Source organism: Dicentrarchus labrax, unplaced genomic scaffold, assembly GCF_905237075.1.
Source record: "Dicentrarchus labrax unplaced genomic scaffold, dlabrax2021, whole genome shotgun sequence".
NCBI classification, from domain to species: Eukaryota; Metazoa; Chordata; class Actinopteri; family Moronidae; genus Dicentrarchus; species Dicentrarchus labrax.
In genome coordinates this window covers 7,483,068-7,506,148 of record NW_026136712.1, presented here as the reverse complement: position 1 = coordinate 7,506,148, position 23,081 = coordinate 7,483,068, and the positions used below count along the sequence as shown (strand labels likewise).

The 23,081-nt window shown below is 41.2% G+C and overlaps 1 protein-coding gene across 14 annotated transcripts in view; it reads right to left on the bottom strand.

Moving 5' to 3' along the window:
- Positions 1-13,006: 13,006 nt before the first annotated feature.
- Positions 13,007-23,081, bottom strand: part of mrtfab (myocardin related transcription factor Ab) — a 43,113-nt gene continuing 33,038 nt past the window's right edge. For 9 of the 14 annotated variants that reach the window (XM_051417222.1, XM_051417225.1, XM_051417220.1 and 6 more), the window contains 13 exons: positions 21,874-22,028; positions 21,597-21,737; positions 21,328-21,399; positions 20,242-20,426; positions 19,627-19,798; positions 18,513-18,908; positions 17,406-18,389; positions 17,052-17,258; positions 16,871-16,963; positions 16,190-16,327; positions 15,963-16,055; positions 14,686-14,749; positions 13,007-14,595 (listed from right to left, as the gene is read on the bottom strand). In XM_051417222.1, coding sequence (XP_051273182.1) covers positions 14,006-14,595; positions 14,686-14,749; positions 15,963-16,055; positions 16,190-16,327; positions 16,871-16,963; positions 17,052-17,258; positions 17,406-18,389; positions 18,513-18,908; positions 19,627-19,798; positions 20,242-20,426; positions 21,328-21,399; positions 21,597-21,737; positions 21,874-22,028 — 3,290 coding nt within the window. In that variant the 3' untranslated portion in view covers positions 13,007-14,005. The remainder of the gene's footprint in view (positions 14,596-14,685; positions 14,750-15,962; positions 16,056-16,189; positions 16,328-16,870; positions 16,964-17,051; positions 17,259-17,405; positions 18,390-18,512; positions 18,909-19,626; positions 19,799-20,241; positions 20,427-21,327; positions 21,400-21,596; positions 21,738-21,873; positions 22,029-23,081) is intronic. The other 5 variants (XM_051417232.1, XM_051417223.1, XM_051417224.1 and 2 more) reach the window with 5 other exon arrangements.

The window sequence follows — 23,081 nt, the reverse complement described above, 5'->3', positions numbered from 1 at the left end:
ACCAAAAAAAAGACACCATATAAAAAACACACTACTATATGATTATCATACTCTAAAAGATGGACCTGTGACTTTAAAGTTGCTACACACATTTCTAGTTATTTTGATACCAAATGCAGGTCAAAATTAATTATCAATATCATAGCATTACCGGTCAGAGAACTGAATATAATTCTGTTCTGCAAGGCCACAATCACGAGCGCTAGACATAAAAGTACTACCTCAACATAAATCTACATATCAAGTCTTTATATCACCATAAATTTAAATAAACACCCTATGCCGCCATGGATGTGCATAACAGCGCCGTAAATGACTTTGACTGGGCACAGAGTATTTTTGGGCTAAACAGTTACTGTATGTTAACATCAAACCACACAAGAAACGCAGCTCCAGGAGAAGGAGTTGTGTTTCTCAAACTGGCTTGGGGAGTAATAGATTACATGTAACTGAGTTACGTAATCAGGATATAAAAAAAGGTAACTGTAATCCGAAAAAAGACGTAATTACAATTACATTTAGTAAAAATGGGGATTATTTATTAGGTTTACAATTTTAAAATACACTTGTACCAAAGTTACATAGTTCTGTTGTCTTATAGAATACACTTACAGTAATACTGCTTATTGACATTTCTTTTCTCTTGTTTTTGTTTCGTATTTGATGTTGAGGTAATCCAAAAGTAATAAAGTTACGTTATTTTAATATTATGATACTTAGATTAGGTTACTGACTACATTTTAGTAATTGTATCGGATTCAAATTTTTAAAGTAACCCTCCCAACCCTGTTCTCAATGAGTAATGTCTGATTTCAACTTCAGTTAGTTAACAGTTTCACAACATCCAATACAATGCTGGTATAAAGTATAAAGAAAAAACAAACCAAAAAAACATTTGAATGGGCTGGAAGGACTCACCTGCAGGTGCCTAGAGGTGAATGGAGCTACAGTATATTGTGATAAGTGTTACCTGCATGACAGTTGCTTTACAGTTCTCCAACAAATACGTTGTTAGCACACACACATATCATATCCAGTACACATATTCAGATGTCATTGACCCGGTGGCCTCTAGTATGTTGTTGTGTGTGTGTGAGACAGAGACGGCTAGATGAAGGGGCAGATAGATAAATGGATAGATGGACAGACAGATAATAGATGGATCAAAGACAAAACACTGCTGTACAAGGAAGACATAAACTCAAGACCAAATCTGGAGTTTTTTTTATGATGTACCCCGTACATTTTATATTTATTCCTTTCTTCTCTTTTGTTTCTTTTCATGAATTAGACACTGCTTGAGTTTCTGCTTTCCCCACATGGATCAACCAAAGTTTAATTTTGAATGTCAGAGGGGAAAAAAGACCTTACAACCTTACAGCAAGAGACATAAAATCCATTGATGAAGTCAAGCCATCGATTTCTACTCAGCCAGAGACTTTTCTAACCTGTAGCTGTAAAAGGTCATGGTTTCAACACTGTCCATTTCATCAACCAATCACAGAGCTTCTTTTTGTCGGTGCAGAAAAATGTTGTTTTGTATAGAGGAAGAACAGACAGGGCAGTATGTGTTTGTGTGTCGGAAATGGTAAAGTTCTTCTATTTATTATGTAACGGTGCAGCCATATAACAATGGCATCTTGGATTAGATTATATATGATATTAATTTATCCTGTAAAAATGTTAAACATTTTATGTAAATATTAGGATGGGGCATCATCTAAACCACATAATTCTTGAAATAAATCTCCTCACAAGGATATACACACAGGCGCGTCTGAAAGCAACTCGTGGGAGGAAGAGAAAGAAAAGGAGTGAAAATATAGCAGAAGAATGAGGGATAGCTTAGTAGATGAATGCAAAGCTTTGATATCTGTGACGGAGCACATTGTGACGACGAATGAAAAAGTGAAGAAGCAGGAACCCTAAAACCTATAGAAACTCCAGACAAGAGATTTGCTACTTCTGTCTAAAACTCAGAAAACATAACCTGTGCAAAAAATATTCTCATGCAGTGTGTGAGTGTGTGTGTATGTGCGTGTGTTTGTGTGTGTGTGTGTCTGTGTGTGTGTGTGTGTGTGTGTGTGTGTGTGTGTGTGTGTGTGTGTGTGTTTGTGTGTGTGTGTGTGTGTGTGTGTGTGTGTGTGTGTAATCTCATTCAAGGAGAAGAGATTGTTCAGATTGTATCAGATTTAGCTCATTTCCATCTGCAGTCCTGGGAGACGCACACAACTAATACAACAAATGCAATGACTACAAATATAAGTTTAAAATACAATAACTACTTAATATCAATCATAGATCCAAACAAAACCTGTGTACATTCAGCAGGTCAGGAATCAGATTTCTCTCCTGCCCATGACCTTATTGTGAAAGCATTAATTTTAACTGTAGTTATGCAAGACACCGCTTATTCTTTTTATTTCTATGTGTGTGTGTGTGTGTCGGGGAAGTGTGAAAACAGACAGACAGATAGACAGAGCAGCTTTTCTTCACAGAGTGAATCTGTTCAGCTGTAGAATCCATGTGATTTAAACTTCTAGAGGCTACTTTGTGTTGGTTTCAGTTTTAGTGGGACTTTGTATGGAATTTGTTCTGTTTTTTTTAATAGATTTGTTTTCTTTGACGGGGGGATTTTTGCCTATTTTGGATAGGAACAGCTTACTGGGAAAAGCCGACTGTAACCCGGTTCCTTAAAGGACCAGTGTGTAGGATTCAGTGGCATCTAGCAGTGTAGTACCCCTTGGTAAAAAACACAAAAGGCCCTATATAGAGCTGGCGTTTGGATTGTCTATTTTGAGCTACTGTAGAAACATGGCGGCCCAGCATGTAGATAAAAACGAGTAACAAAAACAGAATGGTCACATTGCAAAAAAAATCTGATTTAGGACCGCATATGAAACAGGCCTGAATCTGAATTGAAAAGATCAGATTCATGTGATTTGTGCTGTTCACACTGTCATGAAAAAAACAGATCTGAGTCACATATGACCAAAAAAATCTTATTTTCAGGTGAAACTTTACTTAGATAGATAGATAGCTTATACAGTATTACATTAACATTTCAACTGTTTCGCTTTGTCTGTAGCTGTTTAACAGATTAAACCTGCACTACAAGAACTTCTTTCTGTTCTGTGCTGTATAGTAATCCTACGTATTTTCCCTCCAAAACTGATTCACTTTGTCTCTTTCACTCAGAAATTATACTAATGAGTCAAGATAAACCCAGTATAATATTCTACACCTATAAATCAGAGAAAGTAAAGGTTCACCTTTGCATTCACCATCTGACTGGAACAAGGACGAACTCTTCCTGACTGTGCATCAGGCTTCCTATAGAAGCTGTAATGTACCACCTTGTCATTTGCAATGCTAAGCAGCAGACAGGTGAGTGGCAGTCGCAGTAGTTGATTTTAATAGGGAGCAGCTATTTCGGTAAGTCCTCCAGCAGGCTTCTTTCTCTGGAGTTAATCACTCTGAACAACAAACCACAATGCTGCAACTCCTCTCTCCTCCTCTCTTGGGTCTCCACTGGCTCTCCCTTTTTTCTCCTGGCTCTGCTCTTGTCTTCTCCCTCTCTTGTTTTTATTTATATCTACATCTGTATTGCCTTCCCCTCGTCTCGTTTACACTCTCTACTTTTTTCCACTCTTTTCAGTTAATCACCCAGAGTCTCTCAGGGATGTTGTAGTTGAATGTAATTATATTGGCTGCATTGTAATAATAGCCATATACCCATCATCACTCCCAGGCCACCAATCCAGTTTCACCCAGATCAGTGTCTTTTCAAAGCGCCATCTTTCCCCCTCTAATCCTGAAACAATCATTTTCAGTCACCAACACCAACACTTTAGCCCGATTATTGTAATGTCTGTAACAGTACCTGCGGCAAGTACAGTATGAGCAAAGCTGAAGCAGGTCTCTCTTTGGATGTTTATGAAGGATGGATGGAATAATAATTTTACACTTTTTCCCAAATAAGTTTGACTAACCTTTGTTAAACAGTGTTTGATCATCTTGTTATACTTAACTTGTTGTTCGTTTTAGTGATGTTGCTGAATCCTGAGATATCAGCAATTCACATAAAGGATTAAGCATCAAGGAAATGTGTTTATCTTTATACAATATAAGGTTGGACAATGAAATGAACCTAAAAAAACTTTTAAAAAAATTTTTTCTTCACAGAAATGAACAGGACGCTAAGATATAGACCTACTGTTTATATTTCTTAAGTTTTCTTACATCTAGTAGGGGTCCTGACCCCCAGGTTGGGAACCACTGATTTAAAGGCACGTGGAGGCCAACTCATTTTCTTGCACATTGGACCACCGTAGAGGGCACTTAATCATGTTTTATCTACCATAAAGGGATCCAAGAGGGATCTTTTGCAGTGTTTTCCAGTGCACCACTGGTTTTTGGCTATCTTGCCTTCATCAATTCATTGATAAGTCATCTAACTTACAGATCACCATGGATACAAAACAACATTATCATCATCATTTGAAAAAATATATACTTTTTACAAAATATCTTGTTTACTTTTACCCACAGATGATAAAGAAAGAAGGTAAGTGAAGTATAAGTACAAAACATATAATAAACTGTCTTCTCAGAATATTCCTGAGCAAATACAATCTTTCATGAAGATCTTAACTGTACCAGCTTGCACTCGTCTGCACCTCGCTGTGTTTGCGCAATTAAAAATAAGACCCAAGTCGTCATTAATTATCCCCTGAATGTAATTAAATCTTTGCTACTATGATAACACACTCAAAGGAAAAAATGATCTAGTGCTGCTACACGTGAGCTTTGTAGGAACTTTTGTTATTTTCAGCTCTGAAAGTGAAACAGTTTTTTCAGGTTTCAAGGGGAACTAATTGGGTGGGAACTTGTTTGCACATGACATAATACATGCATATAACTGTGTGTGTGCGTGTGTGTGCGTGTGTGTGTGTGTGAAAATTCAAAGAAGAAGACTGAATCCTTGGTTGGATTAACAAGTGACCTTTCGGATTATCTTACAAACTATCCCAATATGTTATAAATTGATAGGGATATTTTAAATCGTTGTATATATAAAGATATGTATATAAATGTCCCTTGAAGACATTGCCTTAACTGTACCCACAACCCCAGTAATCCCACTGTTCTCATTAATGTAACTGAGTCCCAGTACAATCGGTCTGATCACGTTCCTGTTCTGTCGCTCTCATCAAGCCTCTGAACTAATGTTTCCCTCCAATTAAACTGAGAGCTCAGGGCTGTTTTGGCTGAACCGGTCAATTAATTGATGCTTCCATTGTGATGAACCTACTTTCATGTTGTGCTCTCATCATGTCCATTCAGTATTATGTGCTGATCCTGTGTAAGATCACTGACACAGAAACAGAGTACTGTTGAAATCAAACATGACCTAACAAACCTACATATTCTAGTAAACCATAGAGAAGCAGAAAAAGAGCTTTTGCTAAACATTTTTTACACAAACAGTAATTTTCTGGACAAACTGATCAAACCTGGCGCTTTTTGATAAGAGACAGAACAGTAACATGATCAGACCGATTGTACTGTCCGTCTTATGACACTAATCAGCTCCAGTGGGCCCAAGCTACATGTCAGACATATCTAACACCTCTTGTATGCTAATGAAGATCCATTGATCTAGAATGAAATTGACGCTTCAGGCGATTGCGCCTTATTCGACATTCATGCTTCATCGTTCATAGTCAAACATGCTTCTTTCCGCGCTCTTCTGCAGCCCATGACTCACCTCAGCGACACCATTGCACATTTTTTTCAAACAGGTAAAGCAACTCTTCTCTCTGCTTCATCATTCCCCCTCCCATCCTCACCAGTTCAAAACAAAAACCTCTAAACCAGGCCAGCACGGGTGCATTGCGTAACTCTGCCTCACACAGTTTAGCTGTCCCAAGGTTATGTTAAAAAGACCTCCATTACATAATAGCCAGTCAACCGTGGGTGCAGCCTCTTTGCACCCTCTCAAAGGCCAGTATAATCCCACCCAGGTTGACATGTCATGATTTCTTGTTCAGAACAGGACAAAGTTCAGTTATTTTATATTGACTTAAATTATGCACTGAGAATCTATTTAAATTTAAAATGTAGCTCACAAACACATAATAGTTTTTTGCATCTCTACATAGCAATCTTTTGGCCCCGGGGCAACAAACCAACACACTTACTTTCAACAGAGACACAACATAGAGAATAGGTTGGTGCTCTAACCTTTTTGTGTCAAACAAGAGGGATATTTTGGGGACGGCTTTTATCTTACTATACAGAGTGGCAGTGTGATTATGCTTCACTTAATTATAGTTATAGTAAAATAAGATAAAAATGTTGATCTTGATTACGAGTTTAATACATGAACAGAGTGTGAGCAGCAGGTTGCAACAAGATACTTTTTCTTTTTCCAATATTACATGAAGACAGCACCACTGAACTTTGCAAAGTCTAGTTTTCATGTTCAATTACTGAAGTGAGTTATGCCTCCAAGGATTATGCCTTTTTTTGGGTTTGGTTAGGGTTGGTGGTGGGCAGGTAGTGTACAGTGGGTTTATTAGAGCTTCTTGGCTGAAAACAGCTGCCCGCTGCAGCTGGAAATGGAGTTGATGAGAACAGTGAGTGAACTAAAACAGTAATGCCGAGGGCCAAAAAACCAAAACAATAAGCTGAAAGATGCTAAAAGTTTTGAAGGAACTGCAGAATTGGTTTATCATTCCTTTAGGTTTATCACTATGAAGTCACACTCTCATACTACACATAGTAATTTAACGTTAATCTATTATTAATATAAAAATATTGATTAGTGCAGCTTTAACTTAAATAGTTGGACGTTTGGCAAATGTGACAAAAGGTTATTTTTTATAAAAGTTACCTACTGCAGCTTAAGGTAAAAACAATATTATATCTAAAAAATCTAAATCTGCAGCATTATTGTTTCTTGTTTTTACATTTTATTGTACATACATTTTGTTGCATTTTTTCTTACTACAGCCACGCCAGAAATGTTCACCTGTGCCTAATAAATAATAGAGGATTGTAATTACTACAGGACTGAATGCTATTGAGAGTGTGGATCAGAGGCCTTTTTATCATTTAGTTTACGAGCTCACAGTGACAGTGAATGTTTTGTCTGTTTGCACGCCCTCCTCTGTTACCGTCTCCCTCTCTCGTCTTTTTTTGCCCACATACCCTCTTGTCTTTCAAACAAACAGGTGTAGAACAAAACACTCCTGCTATTCTCTCAGTGCCCTCCTCCCTCTTTGCCTCCCAATTCCTTCTCTGATCCCCCCGCCCTATCCCCTCCTGCCCGTGCAAATGTCAGCCTTCACATCGTCTGCTATCAAAGGCTTCTCAGTCGCAGCAGGATCTACCCAAACCTGACTGCTCCCCTCACATCATACAACTTCACACAAAAAAAACAAAAACGGAGGCACGACGAAAAACATTTGCTCTCCCTGGTACACAGAGCGGTTCAGTTGAACAAACAGGTATAAAAAACATGCATGTTCGGCTTTGGTTTTGTGCAACTTTTTGCTCAATAATACAACAATGCATTAAAGCACAGGATCTGATTGGTCCTAGAATGCACTGCACAACAACAGCTTCACCTTCAACTGCTGTCACTGTCATTTCCAGCATCATGATACAACAACAAAGATGGTGACTACAGGCATTCACATCATCCCATCTTGGCTAATGACAACACAAAGAACAGATCCTGTTTGTGTGGTATCACAGTGGGATTTAAAAAATGTCAACCAGTGAAAGCAGTTTAAGAGATGTAGTCATTTACCATCAGGGAGGGTCACGGTGTTATCGAGCTGCATACTAAGGACTGGCACATTCATTCTGTATCGAAGCACAATACCAAATCACTGTTAATGTCCTGCTATGTTATTAAGTAGCTATCATTCACGTGTAACTTTAAAGATCGCCTCCAGACATGTTTTGAGACAAAAATACAGTCCTCTGAGTAATAATCTGTGTTTTAATAGATTTTCCACGAAAAAGTAAAATTTTCAAATCATTAAAACTACATCTTCCCCTTCCCACCCATTTAAAAACCCTGAATCTATAAATATGTGAATATCTGTCATTTAAATGGTTTAACTTCTACATATAAGATGTGTACTTCACTGTTGTACTGTTGGTTGTTGTGTAGTTTCCAATTTCCACATCACGCTTGTGTAAATAATCAAAGATTATAACATCATCAGCCAGTAATTTAATAGATTTTGAAATACTTAGGACCCCAAGCTTTAGCAAGTCCTCAATTATGAGCTGTTATTAATATTAATTAGCTTGGAGTCAATCAATCAAGTCAGTCAAAAGACATCCAGGACTCAGATCGGGCTAAATTAGCTCGAAAGGTTTTGCATTTTTTAAGATGTCACGGTTACATAAAACTGTGGATTCAAAACATTGTATAACTATTTCAGATTGTGGTTACGACTTGCATCACCTGGAAATAGAGATTTAAATGCTGTTCCTGGAGTCCTTTCATCGCTGTGAACGGCAACTTCAGGAAGTCACTGCACCCGGCTGGTCGCTCGTTTGCTAAAAAATAATTCCAGCACGAAAAAAGGTTTTTTCCACCTGTTTCCTGTCTTTATGCTAAACTAAGCTGATCACTTCCTGGGTCAAGCACAGACCACATGAGAGTAGCATTGATCTTCTTACTCTCAGCAAGCAATAGAATAGAAAGAAGCATATTTGAGACATGAAATTGCAGATTGCTTTTACTGAATACAGCTCACCTTTCTAGCGTGAAGAGAAACTACGGTGGCTGCAAAACTTGCAAAAACAGAGAAAGACCCTATTTATAGCCAGTGTTTGGTTTGTCCATTCTGGGCTACTGTAGAAACGTGGCGGTTTAACGTGGTGGCCTCCATGGAAGAGGACCCGCTCCCTCTGTAAATAAAAATGGCTCATTCTAAGTTAACAAAAACACAATGATTCTTATATTCAGGTGATTCTGATGAAAACATAAATATGAATATTATATTCCATTTCTGTCAATAGAGCCTCCTAAATGTTACACAGTGGACCTTTAAGGGCAGTAACCTAGAATAAAATATAATCAGTACTACAATAAATGCTTGAATGTTTCTCTTTCCCAGCACCCCATTGACACCCACAACTCGATCTCAAAGCAAAGATGGCAGTCTCTTTGAGCACTTTCTTTCATTCTTGCAACGTTCACATTTCAGTGATAAAAGGTTTTCTGAGCACGTGTGATTAAAAATCATGCGTGTCTGCGGGCTGCAGGGTGGCGCCCTCCTGTCAGCGAGATGTGGAATACAGAGGAGATCTTTAGCCCTTGTGGCGCTGCGGCCCTTTGGAGCTCACTGTAGTTAATTAGTGGCATGGCCTCTGGACTTTTATCTGCTCTGTGTATGTGAGAGAGAGAGAGAGAGAGATGGTACCGATGCTGCTCTGGGGAGCTGCTGTGACCTGTGTGGGTGTGTGTGTGTGTGTGTGTGTGTGTGTGTGTGTGGAAGTGAATCTGTAAGAGCGTACTGAGCTGATTGCATGTTTGCGTGCTGTGCATTGAATATCTGTGTGTGTTGGATTCAGTGTGTGTGTATGTGTGTGTGAGAGCTACCCAGGGCTCATCAGGGTCTTTGAGAGATGATGAGGGGCTGGCTGAGTGAAACTTGAAAGAGCGAGCGAGTCAAACAGGGCATTAGAGCTCGATTCAGTCCGGTATTGCAAAGAAAAGAACGAGGAGAATGATGAAGAGGTAACTTTACCCTCACTGTTTGAAACAAGAGCTCTATAATTACTAACACTTCACCCTTAAATTCTGGCCTGTTGGTAGAAATTAGTCTCTTTTCATGGAGGGATTTCTCCCTGCAGAGTGTGATGGAGCAAAATGTTGGAACTAGGAAGACGCCCTTGTTGTTTGATTCCAACCCTGACACCACCTCTGCCTGTAGGAAATAAATAAAGATCTGGTTAAATTTTGGCCAGTTATCCCCATAAAGAACAAAACAAAACACCAAAATACCACCACTATATGTCTAATATATCACCAGTATCTGTTTTGGAAAGTATTAATATATTGTTTAAGATTATAAAAGAGTACTCCAACAATTTAGCATTGCGCTCTTATACATTCTCAAACTCATGATGGAGTTACAAAATAAATGCAGCAGAGCAAGACATATGATATTTTTTATTCTATACTTTCTTCTTCCATGCTGCGCCTGCATTTCCCACAATGCAACTTGACTGCCAACAAATTTGGGGAGGTAGGTGTATCTTTTTTCACGCCATATTTCTATTTTGTGTCACATTTTACATTTCTGTGATGTGTGATTTTCTGAATAGAAATTTGTTAAATCAAATTGAAGGTTTCATGCAGAGTCCGACCAATATATTGATATCATCAGCTGATATTGGCCTGTTGCAGACATATTGGTATCAATTTATATGTTATCCGATATGAAAACTGTTGTTTTCCCAAAATATATAACGCAGAAAAAATGCTTTGGGTAATGTATTGGCGTCCCTGTAAAGTTTAGCCAGCAGAGTGTGCTGTGCTAGCAAGCAGCACAGAGTAAGAGAAAAGTAGCAGCAGCCTCAACTAGAACAGTTCGACATGTAAACTAAAATCTATCGATCAAAAATCATTGCACACAGAAAAGGTCTATTTTCATTCCCACTCCAGTTCATCATATCAGTAATCAGGGATTTAGTTGTATATGTTTTCTGGAGGTGTGTTGAGAGATACATATACTGTTTATCTATCAGCTTCTTGTTCAAAAATAGATAGTAGAGGAAATTTCAATATTTAGGTATGTTTGCCTTAAGAATATTAGCTGGAGGTAGAAAAAAAGCAGCTCCGTCACAATAATTTGTGTACAGTCCCTAATAAGAAAAATAATCTACTCACCCTAAAGCCGTTCTTTTAACGTGAACTGATGGATTGTGAATACAGCTTGTCAAGTGCAACCGAAAGTGTCAGAGTGTCTGTTTCATTTTCTGACTCAGAGGATAAGTGTGAAAGTCTCACCAGGAACCTGCAGACAATATTCTGCAGTTCTGTTGAACTGACGAGTGCAGGTGTAAAAAAAGAGGCGACCAAATGCAACACAACAGCAAAGAGCGAGGACGCCATAGGTGTATAACTGTGTGTGTCAGCCATAAGATATTATTCTCGTCTCAGAGAGTGTTATACAACAGTCTACAAGTATGTTAGCTGCCAGTGGAAGGAAAATCAGTCACAACTGATTCTTTATCTGAGGAGGTTTTAGTTTATTTCACACTTAGCCATATTTTGGAGACTGCGATTTTCCTGAAGTGTGTTTGACTGCAGTTGTACGCTTCACTACACATCTCAATCACAGCCATTACTGAGTGTAAATGGAGTCATTAACAGCAGCAGAGAAGGCACAAAAGGAAGCCAAGTATCACAGAGTGAAGAGTCGACTTTAAAGCATTTGTTCTGCAAACAATTTTTTTTTAAGATTATTTCTGGGGCTTTTATTCTTTATTAGAAAGGAACAGCTGAGAGACATGAAAGTGGGGAGGGAGAGAGAAAGGGCTGGAATCAAAATCAGGCCACTGCAGCAAGGACTCAGCCGGAGTACATGGCGCACAAGCTCTACCAGGTAAGCTACCAGGGCGCCTCATTTGGCGAGGTTTTTAAATGAATACCTGCGCTGAGTTACCAGAAACATAAAAAACACCTGTAGAATGTAGAGCAGTACAATACAACACATCTGTATACTAGCTCACTGAGAATGTTCAGAGGGTTGATCAGACTGTTAATCTCTGAGGCTGTGCTTCCTGCTGGTGTTGTGATGGACTGCATCATATTTAAAGGTGTAAATGATGAAGAGTTTCAATGTGCATGTGTGTCTGGGAAACCCACCTACCACCAGGGACAGTGGGGAGGAGGGGACAAAGTGCTTTCAAAACAAAGAAGTTAAATCTTTCTGGTGCTTGATTGAAGCTCTTATGCAGAGCAACTCACAATAAGAGATTAGACAGTGGTGGAATGTACCTTTTAATGTACATTTATGTGAAGTGTGTGAAGCTCTGGGTAATGGTGATGGAAATTTCTCACCATTTCCTGACAGACCAATCAACAGATGAATCAAATAATGCATGATTAATCCATAATGATAATAATCATTTGTTGCAGCCTAATATTAAATTGTTAAAAATAAAGAGTTCTACCTCAACTAGCTACATCAGTAAAATGCAGCGTACATCTTAATGCACTGGTAATAATAATATAATAATATAATATGTAGTAGTATATCAGTCACAGTGGCCATTTTTCTGCATTGAGTACTTTTACTTGAATGCAGGGCTTTTACTTGTAATGGAGTATTTTTACAGTGTGTTATAAGTAATTCTACTTAAGTAAACAACCTTTATACTTCCTCCACTAATAGAAGCAGAGTGAGCTTTGGTTTTGACAGAGAATAGAGCAGTTACAGGAATCACACGTCAGGTCCAGGGTGCTGGGCATGCCCAAACTTTAAGTTGGAAGGTCATGTTAGGATAAAAACAACAGAAAAAACGCACACAATGGCAGTAGAGAACAGGAAGACTGATTCATGAGTTCAGAACAAATGTGAAACTGCAGGTCTAACCATTGTAGTTTCTAAACATTCATTTCACTATAAAGGATAGACAAAGCCAAAAAAATACTGTGGAGCCAAATTTGTATTTGCAGTTGTTGTAAGCAAATCTAATATGTGACCTTCCACTTATCCAGATGGCTTCTAAAGGATGGTTTGAGACAGCTGATTTCTTTATAATGGTGCCCTCTTGTGGCCTTTCTCTTTAACAACAGGATTGCTATAACCATAAAGTACCAGAGGAGCAGCTCACTAATAATTTAATGACAGTAATTAATAATAAACTAATCAACATGAATAAAGCACTAATTGTCTTTTGTCTCATATGGAATGCTTTGTAGTTTATCAGTTGTGACAGTGTGTAAAAGAAAAACAGATGCATCTTTTGAGTTTTTATAGTATGTTTATTTTTTTAACTTTTTTTTCTTTAAAAAAATGACAAGGTCCAAGTAGTTTTGAAGCCCCGCCCTTACCCTACGTTCCCCAGCCGGCTAGCTCGACTCTAAAGCAACCAGCAAAGAAAAATAGTCATATGGACAATTGATAATATACACCCCATATACAGCAATACATAGTGGTCTACCATAATGTTACCAATAATACGCAACCTCCACTGAGGCTTCAATTCAAACTGTTGCCACTGATATGGTTCATTCCAATAGCAACTATCAACCAATGATGGTTGTTTTTTAGTTTTTTTTTGACTAGTGCGGGCGGGGTTCAGGTTGTCACGGTGAGGCGACAAGGTCACCAACAGCTGCCTTTCTTTTCACACCACCAACGGCTCAGCTGATCAGCCTAACACTTGGCAGTCTCAGCAGATAGCGCTGAAGATTTCGGCCGTTGACCTGAACACCCCCCTTTAAACCAATCAGATTCAGCATAAGTGCAAAGTTTAGGAGGCACTGACAGACACACACTCTGCTATCTCGAGGAGCCCGAGTAAACGCCACTGACAGCCCCTCCTCTGCTGTAATCCATCAAACCGTTTCCAAGGGTTGAAATGTTGAATTACAGTGACCTACAGTTAGTTTCCTGCTGGTTCACTTTAACCTGGTTATAATGCAGGACACAGGAAATGAACAGCAGGCTGTGTGGATCCCCATAGAATTAAATCTCAAAAAGTCCACTTCAGTTCAAGTCCTTCTATGAATTTAATGTCTATGTTTCTTTCTTATTTCACCTCATCCTGCATACAGTAACAGCCAGTGAAAGACAGGGCAAACTGTGTAAATGTGTGTGTGTGTGTGTGTGTGTGTTTGCATGTGCCAGTGACCCCCGCAGTGGTAGAGACAGCATAGAAAAGGTTTCTGTATGTGCATGAAATAAAGACGGAGCCTGTACACAGTGTGAGCCAGCGCGTGTCCGTGTGTGTGCGGGGGCTACAGGCATGACTCCCAGTGCAGCTGCAAGTCCGTGCTGTCCAGAAAATCGGTCGAGAAGACGCTCGGCGGAGTGTGTGGCGCCAGCGGGGCCAGGCTCGTACCCCCGTCGCCAGCTCCCACTCCTCCTCCTCCTTCTTCTCCTCTCCCCCCTCCGCTGCCCCCGCTCCCTCCAAGGGTGCTCCCCACCATGGATATATCCAGCCAGTCCATGCTGTCCAGAGTGGGGTCGCCAAAGTCCAGCCCTGTAGAGTGCGGGGAGAAGCCCAGGTCAGACGTGTCCATGGGGGAGGGAGGATGGTCCAGGATGCTGGGCGTGCTCAGCATTTGGCTGTGAAGGTCGTCGATCAGCGTCAGGCCGCCGTCGGGCTCCACGCCCAGCAGCGGGGCGCCAGTGGTGCTCTCAAGAAAGTCTTCCAGACGGCCGCTGCTTGTGCAGGACTCTCCCACGGAAGGCGGAGGGGAGATCAGGGGCTCCGTAGGGGTGGAAGGGGAGAGGTGGAGGGGAGACGGGGGAGAAGATGGGGAGGGCGGGTTAGAGTGGAGAGGGGCGAGGGAAGGGTCCGGGTTGGCCTTGAAGCCGGGGATTTCTGAAGGAGGACGGACAGAGAAAAATGTCATCAGCACAGGAGACAGCAGACTCATGATGTCTCTCATCAATGTTTGTAACAGTTCATTACCTCCACTCTTGAGCAGGATGTCAAACAGGTCGTCCATCTGCTGACTGTTCATGCCGTTCTCCTGCTGACAAAGAAGACGTTATCAGTCAGCCACCAATCACACACAGTAAACACAGCTCCACCGACTTCTCCACAGCAGACAAACCTGCACTGCAACACACACTCCATCTGAAAACACTGCATCGTGTGCTCTTTGGTTAGCATTTGTCTTATCTCTGTGGATAACTGGCCACACTTAAACGACATAATATTAGAGCACAATTTACATGCAGCGTGCAAAAGTTTTTATATTTCAACAGCAGTGATTTCCAAACTTTTCAAACCCCAAAGCGTATTTTCCAAAGTTTATTTTCCTCTGTTTTAAAAGCTTAAATGTACTTTTTAACTGGTTATGAAACAGTCTCAATTGAATACTGATGCCTCTATATGACCCACAAAAACAAACAAGACCGTCAGCGATAAGATTTGCTATTTATATATAGTTATTCATAATGCCTGCCACTGGGTTGGATTCGATCAGATTCCCTCCAGAAATGGGGGGGGTTCCAAAGGGGCTGCCAGAATCAACACAAAATTTGAAAATTGAACTAAAATGATTGTGTGTTGAGCTGTCAAAATGAGGGTTGACCTACACTTAATACAGAGCCTGTACGCATCCTTTGTAGACACAGAGCACTGAAACTGCTGCTGCTCTGCTAACATGGCGCTCATGCTACATAAGTCTACAGTTAATGCACAAGGATGTGGCACTGAAAGGTTTTAGTTCTGTTGTCTGGTTTCATGCCGTTATATAGACTATATGCAAATAAAGACAGGTTTTGGTATCAGTCACTTGGAAGCTACAGGAGTAGAAATGCTTTATATGGTCTTAACAGACCAAAATACAATGTGTAGTGGTTTGTGATTCTCACTTTCACTTGACTGGAAACACTTGACTGACCTCCAGTGACTTTTTCATATCAAAATGCAACAAGTTTATAACAACTATCTGATGTATATAGAAACATTTACCATAATGCGTACAGTTTAAGTGACTTAAGTCAAAGTACAGAAGACTGAGACACAAATGGATGACATATTCCCAGTCAAGCACTATCACACGGTAAATCCAACCTAACACCACTGCAACTGCTCCGCCCAAAGTTTTCCAACTGCCTTCTACACTCAGTAAAATGAGCACACAGCTCAGCGTGAGAAGCTGAGATGGAAAATGGAGGAACGGACAGAAAAAGAACACTAAAGAAGAGATGGAAAGAAAGACGTGCTAGAGGACATACTTTGGAGCGCTGAGTAGGAAGGGAGGTGATGGGTTTGGGAGAGGGAGGGGTGAACAGTGTGTGCCGGTCGTAAGGTGGACACACCTCCTCTCTCTGCCCGGATGGAGTGATGGAATGAAAAGAAAAGAGAAGAAACAAGGAGTAAAAGTTAATGAGGTTTCCAACATGTGGAGAAGCCTGAGAAGTAGAGATGACGAGATGAAGAGGGAGGAGGAGGTTTGCGTTACCTTGAGAGACGTGAAGTTGCTTTGGCTTTCACTGTCTGACATGTCGTCAAAGAAAGGCTGCAGGTTGGGTGGAGCGGTGACTGACTGGCTGGTTTGTGGCACGCCATTGGTTTCCAGGTGCAGCCCCGCCTTCTGTCCCTGAGTGAAGAGAGTGGACCCCAGACATCAATATGCTGAATTATCAATGGTGATTGGCAAGTTAACTCTTATTTCTGAATAACAGGCTGCAGTTTTCATGAGTTAGTGGCGACACCTTGTGGCAGGTAGATGTTACTGCTTGGGAGATGCAGATGGTCCTGCTGCTCTGTAGTATGATGCATTACATCCCCCCCCATGTAGACAATTTAGGTTCAGTGTCTTGCTCAAGGACACTTCAAAATGTAGACCTTACCAACCCTACGATTAATTGCCAATCGAACAATCATGTATAATGAATCAAACAGTAAAATAAAATAAATTAACACAACAAAATAGAAGTAAGCCTATAAATACGTTTTCACTGAATAAGACAGACCAGAGAGGTCATTCTAACTACAATCTACAATCAGTATTTCATTTTAAATCTAGTTTGTAACCAATGACATACTTAAGTAATATATATCATTGTTTACATATGTGGCAATAGTTCCTACTTGTTTTTAAAACAATGAAATAAATAAATAAACTTAGCCTTGGTTGTACCTTTTTGATTTGTTGGCTCTCAGGCTCTGCCTCTGGCTGCTCTTTTGATTGGCTGTCAGTGCTGGGAAGTTTACTTGGAGTCGACTGCAATCTCTAAAAGAGGACAACAAGCAGAAATAAATATTTCATTGCATATTATTAACCCAGTGCAACCCACCAAAGAACATCAGTGCTACTGTACCTGCAGCGTGATGCGTCCATTGGTTTTGGCCAATGAGGACACTCCGTTCTGTCCGTCTGTGGTGTTACTGGTGAGGGCGATCAGGTAGTGGTTGCCGTTGCTGTCGGTGACCAGTGTCGGCGTGCCATTTGCCTTGAGGAGGTCTAATGAAATGGCCTGAGTGTGGATCTGAGTGCCGTTCTGCTGGTTGATGAGGACTGGAGCCACCTGGAAACCAAAGAGTATGTTTCTGTTTCACTGACATTAAGATTTCTTCCACATTCAGAGAGTTGACCGTGTTGGTGTTGAATGTGGTGAAATTCCCACCTTTACATTTTAAGTATGTTTCATTATGTGGAGCTGCTGGAACGTTACCTGCTGTGTGGTGACAGCTGCCGTTTGCCGTTTCTGCTGCTGCCTCTGCTGAGCCTTCAGCTGCTTCCTCTGCTGGGTTTGAGTCACTGCAGGCTTCTGGATCTGCACCTGAACCTGCTTCAGCTGAACAGGGTTCTTCTGCTGGCTCTGTTGAACTTGCCCTTGAGTTTGTTTGAGCTGATTCTGCTGCACTAGCTTCTGTTGACTGAGTCTCTGTTGGGCGAGTTTCTGCTGTGCTAACTTCTGCTGGGCCTGTTTCTGTTGGGTTTGCTGTATGATGAGCTGCTGCAGTTGATGCTGCTGGTGGAGCAGGATTTGGGCTTCTTTCTTCTGCTGTTGTACTTTTTGAGGGTTCGACTTAGCCTCTGCCACTTTCTGCAGTTGCACCTGACTGTGCTGCAGCGTCTGTTTCTGCTGCTCAGCTTGTTGGACCTGAAGCCGTTGAATGTGCTGGAGCCTGAGCAGAGTCTCCTGCGAGCACTGCATCGGCTGGGCCGGTTTCTTTGCCTGAGCCTCCTCTGTTACTCCCTCCATCCCCTCCTCGGGCTCCACCTCCTTCTTAACCTTCACCACGATGCCGTTAGGGAGAGTGGGAGGCTGAATGGCGGAGGCTTTTATGAGAGTTTGAAGTTTAACCTCTGGGGATGTTCTGTTCTTCTCGCTTCCTTCCTTCTCCAACATTATCCCACCTGCCATCTTGCCCTGCTCCAGCTGGGACCTGAGGGTCTCCACCAGCCTCTGCTTCTGCCTCAGCATCCTGGTCAACTCCTCGATCTGTTTGTCCTTCTCCTGGAGCATCTGGTCCTTGTCCATGGTGTCCATGGCTACTCCAGACAGTGGCTCTGGAGGCTGACATGATGAGGGTGAAGGCCTGGAGAGGCAGCATGAGCTCTGGTTCTCCTCTTTGACCTTGGAGAGCGGAGAGACATTTGATGGGTGCTGAGGAGATGGGTGCAGGGTGAGTTGGGTCAAGGGGGAACTCACCTGAAGGACGACAAAGAGAGAAGAATGTAAGGAAAAGGTTTAAAGGAAATGTTTAATTATTTGCCAGCATCTTTAACAAAAACACAATAAATGAAGAATATTTGCTTCACTTATAGATCTCACCATCTCTCCAAACATGTCTCCGTTACAGCTCGTCTCATCAGGACTCATCCCGGCCAATGACCTCTCGGATGGACTAGGGGACACCGGAGGACTGGAGCTGGTGCTGCCAAATCGCATGACCCGCCCTGGAACCACCTGAGCTAATGATGACAAAGCTAACCTAAACCCACCCTCTCCTGACTGATGGTCATGGATGGTAGTGGTGGTTGGAGAGGATGTGATGGTGTTGGCAGCTGAGGTCAAACCCTGCTGACTGGGCTGCGATAAGCCGTTTTTCAAAACCGCTGCGGTGCCGCCATTTTGCTCCTGGTAGTTGCGGAGCCTCTCAATGAGATCATTCTTTGTGCCTGAGACGGTCAGACCACGCAATTTCAGTTCCTGTTTCAACTCAGCGACCTGGGGGTTGAGAAACCAGAACAGCACTCTTACTTAGAAGGCAGTGACTCAAAGTGTGAAAGCGAACACAATACCTGATATGTAAAATACAAAGAAACATAGTTCAGTGGAACATAATTTATCTCAGTGGTTCCCGACCTGTGGCCGGGACTCCCCAAAGGTCTCACCATTAATCTAATCTATTAGTTGGTCACAACATGTTTAGAGGTACCAGAAAGAACAATTACATAACATTATGATTGTTTTTTTCTCTTTTTACTGTAATATTTTGACACTTTGACCTCTACAAATATCTAAAATACAACAATCTGAGCTCTTAGGTCAATAGCCACTGTTTTTTGGGACTTTTGGAGGGTATATAGGTATGAAGGGACAGCAAGGCCTGACATTACTAGTAAAGAAGTATTTTGTATATATTAATAAATAAATATAAATAATAATTTTTGAGATGATAGAAATATATTTAATTTCAGACAATCTTCAGACAAACTCACTTCATGCATCAAAAACTTAGTATGTAAGTTTAAAGTACTTATTTACAGACCGGATTAGTCAGCAATAAAGTAAAATAAACACTCCTTCCTGATCTCCTTACATAAATGGCAGTTAACCCCTAACCCTAACCCTAAGTACTATAAAACATAATATATATATTCAGTTAAAACTATTCTTGGCAGATACATTTCTGTCACCGGACAAAGTGGTCTATTTAACCTACTTTGAACTCATCCAGGTTGGCTGGCAGAGTGCTTGGTTTGGCTCCTCCCACTGCAGTTTGGCTCTGACGGGCAGTCCCGCTCTGATTGGAGGGGGTGGGGGTTGTAGTTGCGGGTACACTGCGGGAAGGGGAAGGGCCAGAGTTGGTTGTGGGAGACTGCTCACTTGGTGGCCTGAGGGGAGGTAGAAAGTGTGACATTTTAAGTTTTGTTGCATCAATAATCTAATATTTGAATTGTATTTGAATTTGTATTGTCAAGCCACACAAGCTATGTTGGGATAGCTTGCCTTTTTCAAACACTACTCCTGCTTTGTGCTCCAGGCTCTATAAACTCACCCAAAAACCACTAATGTGGAAGGAACAAACCACAGCAGAAAAGGTTGGAAGAAGACAGAAAGACACAATGAATGCTGCCTGTAGGCTGTGCTGCAGAAATGAACTATGGGTAATAACTACTGGTTTAACATGAGGTAGAAAAAGGAGGGTGGCAAACAAGTTGACTAGCATAAAACCACTGCAGTCAGTCATCCTCACTTCCCCACACACACACACCCACACACACACACACCCACACCCAAACACACACACACGCAATCCGTCATGCTTGACACTCACTTGGGAGGGGCGGGCAGGATGGTATGGTAGTTGTAGTGCTGCTGTTGCTGGTTGAGGATCTGCAGCTGCAGGAAAAGCTGCTGCTGATGGAGGAGCTTCGCATAGGACGAGTCCATCTGGGGTGGACGCTCTTTGTCTGCCTTCTGGTCTGGAGGGATGTACTGGTGGTACTTCAGCTTCTTTACCTACACCCAGGAGACAACTCCTTAGTACCTTTACACTGTTGGGCTACGTTCAGACTCCAAGCACAAGTGACACAAATCAGTTTTTGTTTTTTTGCCCATATATGACTTACATGGAATTTGACCTTTTCAAACCTGATTTGGGCCATTTTCATATGTTGTTCTAAATCAGATCAGATTTTTGCAATGTGACTTCAGTGTCATATCACAATTCATGTGACTTTTATGTTTCTCTAGATCAACATTCATCATGCCAGTCAGTTCAGGACTGTGACCTGTTCACACTGTAATCTAATATCGAATACAGCCAAACAAAAAAAATCTGATCTGAGCCATAAATCAGAATTGAGCGCTACGGCTTGCAGTGTGAACGTCTCGTCTTGGTGCACATAAGTTACAGATTTCTCACAATCAAAAAACTTTCTGGACATTTGGAGAACAAAGTGTATGTGCATTCAGTACATGTACGTGGAAAGATCAACAGTAAAAACATAACTACAGCAAAAGTAATTCCAGTTTCAGAAAATGCAAGTCTGTATTCCATGTATTGAGGATACTGTGGTTGCAAAGAAATGTTATCTCTTCCTCTTCTACAAGGTATTTCACCCTGTATGATTGTTAAATGTCAAAACACTAAATCTATAGAGAAGCCTCGGGTCTCAATCTTTGATGGAACTGACACCAAAACCACAAAGAGCAACCTGATGGAACCCAGGCCCTTCTTTAATCTGATTGATGCAATCTTAATTCTTAAAAGTCACAAAGCAGCCTAAAAATAAGTTCTGACAACTTCCCAGATTTGTTTTATTGTGTATTGTGGATGAATATTCTTTGAATCCAATCAGACCTGTAAATCCTGTGTCAGCGCCTGTTAAAATGAAAACCAAAGAAAAAGCTTGCTGACCTTGGGTTTGCTGTCCTTTGGTTTCTTAGGTCTCTGTGGAGGACGGTCTGAACATGTCTTAGCCTGAGACTGCTGACAGAAACCGTGAGAAATGGGGTCGGGGAGGAGGAAGTAAAGAAATGAAGAGACGAGGGAGGGTTAGCCAGTTATAGCTGCTCCACAAATAGAGATTAAGGTCAGATTTATTCACAAGTCATCAAATCTGCAGGATGTTCAACTTAAAAAAGGGTGTTGGTGGAAAGAGAAGAAAATGGCCAGCATTCCCTTACCTTGACCTGTCCAGTAGAGGGGCGGGAGTTTGCCGAGGTCACCATCGTCCCATTTGTCACTTTTGGGAATGGGGAGATGTCTGACCCATTTACCTGGAGCGGAGGTGGTGGAGGAGGTGGAGGAGGGGACTGTGTAATGAACTGTAAAGATATTTCTCTAGTTAACAGTGTGATCACTTTTATCATCACTTGCTTTGTTTCATGGTAAATTCATCTCATTTGAATTTTCATCTCAATTGTTTTGTTTTTTGATTTAAATTACATCCTGCGACAGTACCTGTGGAGGGGACATGTCCCCGTTCTGGGTGAGTGCATCAGAGGGGGACAGCTGAGGGACGGCACTCAGAGGAGAGTCATGATTGGTTAGCTGGTCTGGTGACAGAGCATCACTGCTGTCTTCATCTAAAGACGAGCTCTCTCCCTTCGGAGAATCTGCGAGAGAGCAAATATTTTGAAATTCAATGAATCGTCTCATAAACTTCTGTGGCCATTGAAACTGTGAAAATGGCTCATGAATGTAGGAATTTTCCCAACCACTGTAGCCAGAGGGTTCAATTCCTGGTGTTGTCACAATGTGTTACACAGTCAAACACAGTACTCACTGTTCAGTTGACTGCTAAACAGCTATGACTAATTTTAGAGAAGTTATACAATACTGTATGCACGACCATGTTTCAAAACAGGACTATGTCCCAACACAGTTGTTGTGTCATCCACTGGGACTATGCAACCTGTAGTTAGTGTGTGTGTTCAAATACTGCATTGCATGTGTGTGTAGATGCCTGGATGTTGTAATTACACATCTAAAGGTGTGTTCAGGCCAAGCGGAAATCAGATTTTAGAGGTGGCGCAATTGCACACGTAGTCAGTGGCATAATGGCAACTCAATAATACAGGTGAGCATGTTTTAACTTGAGCGCACAGCTGCACCCATCCTTAAGCTGCAAGGCAAAGAAATAACTTTTAGTCTGAATGCACCTTCAGGAGTCCAGTTTTTTGTGTTTACAAGTCTTCGTGAATCCAGCAAGTGTGTGTGTGTGTGTGTGTGTGTGTGTGTGTGAATGTTGCGCAAGTGTGTGTGTATATCCCTGTGCCAGCATGCCTGTTTGAATGTAAGAATGTAATGTTGTTTTCTGTAGACTGTATTGTTTTGTTTCATCTGTACCAGGTGTACTGTATGTTATTATAAATGTTGTATTGGGACACATTATATTATGTTTATGTGTGTTTGTATCTGTGTGTATACATGTTGTGCTGTGTCTGCATGGTTTTTTGATTGCTCTTTAGTGTCCATCTGTTTGTGTGTGTGTGTGTGTGTGTGTGTGTGTGTGTGTGTGTGTGTGATGTAATGTGTGTGTTAATTATTGCAAATGTGACCGAGTTTGTTTAATGTCTCTATTGCAGCACCTGAATGTTCTTATTAAATGTTTGAGGACATTTAGACAGTAAGCAGTCTGCGACTACTAACTGAATGGTGTGTGTGTG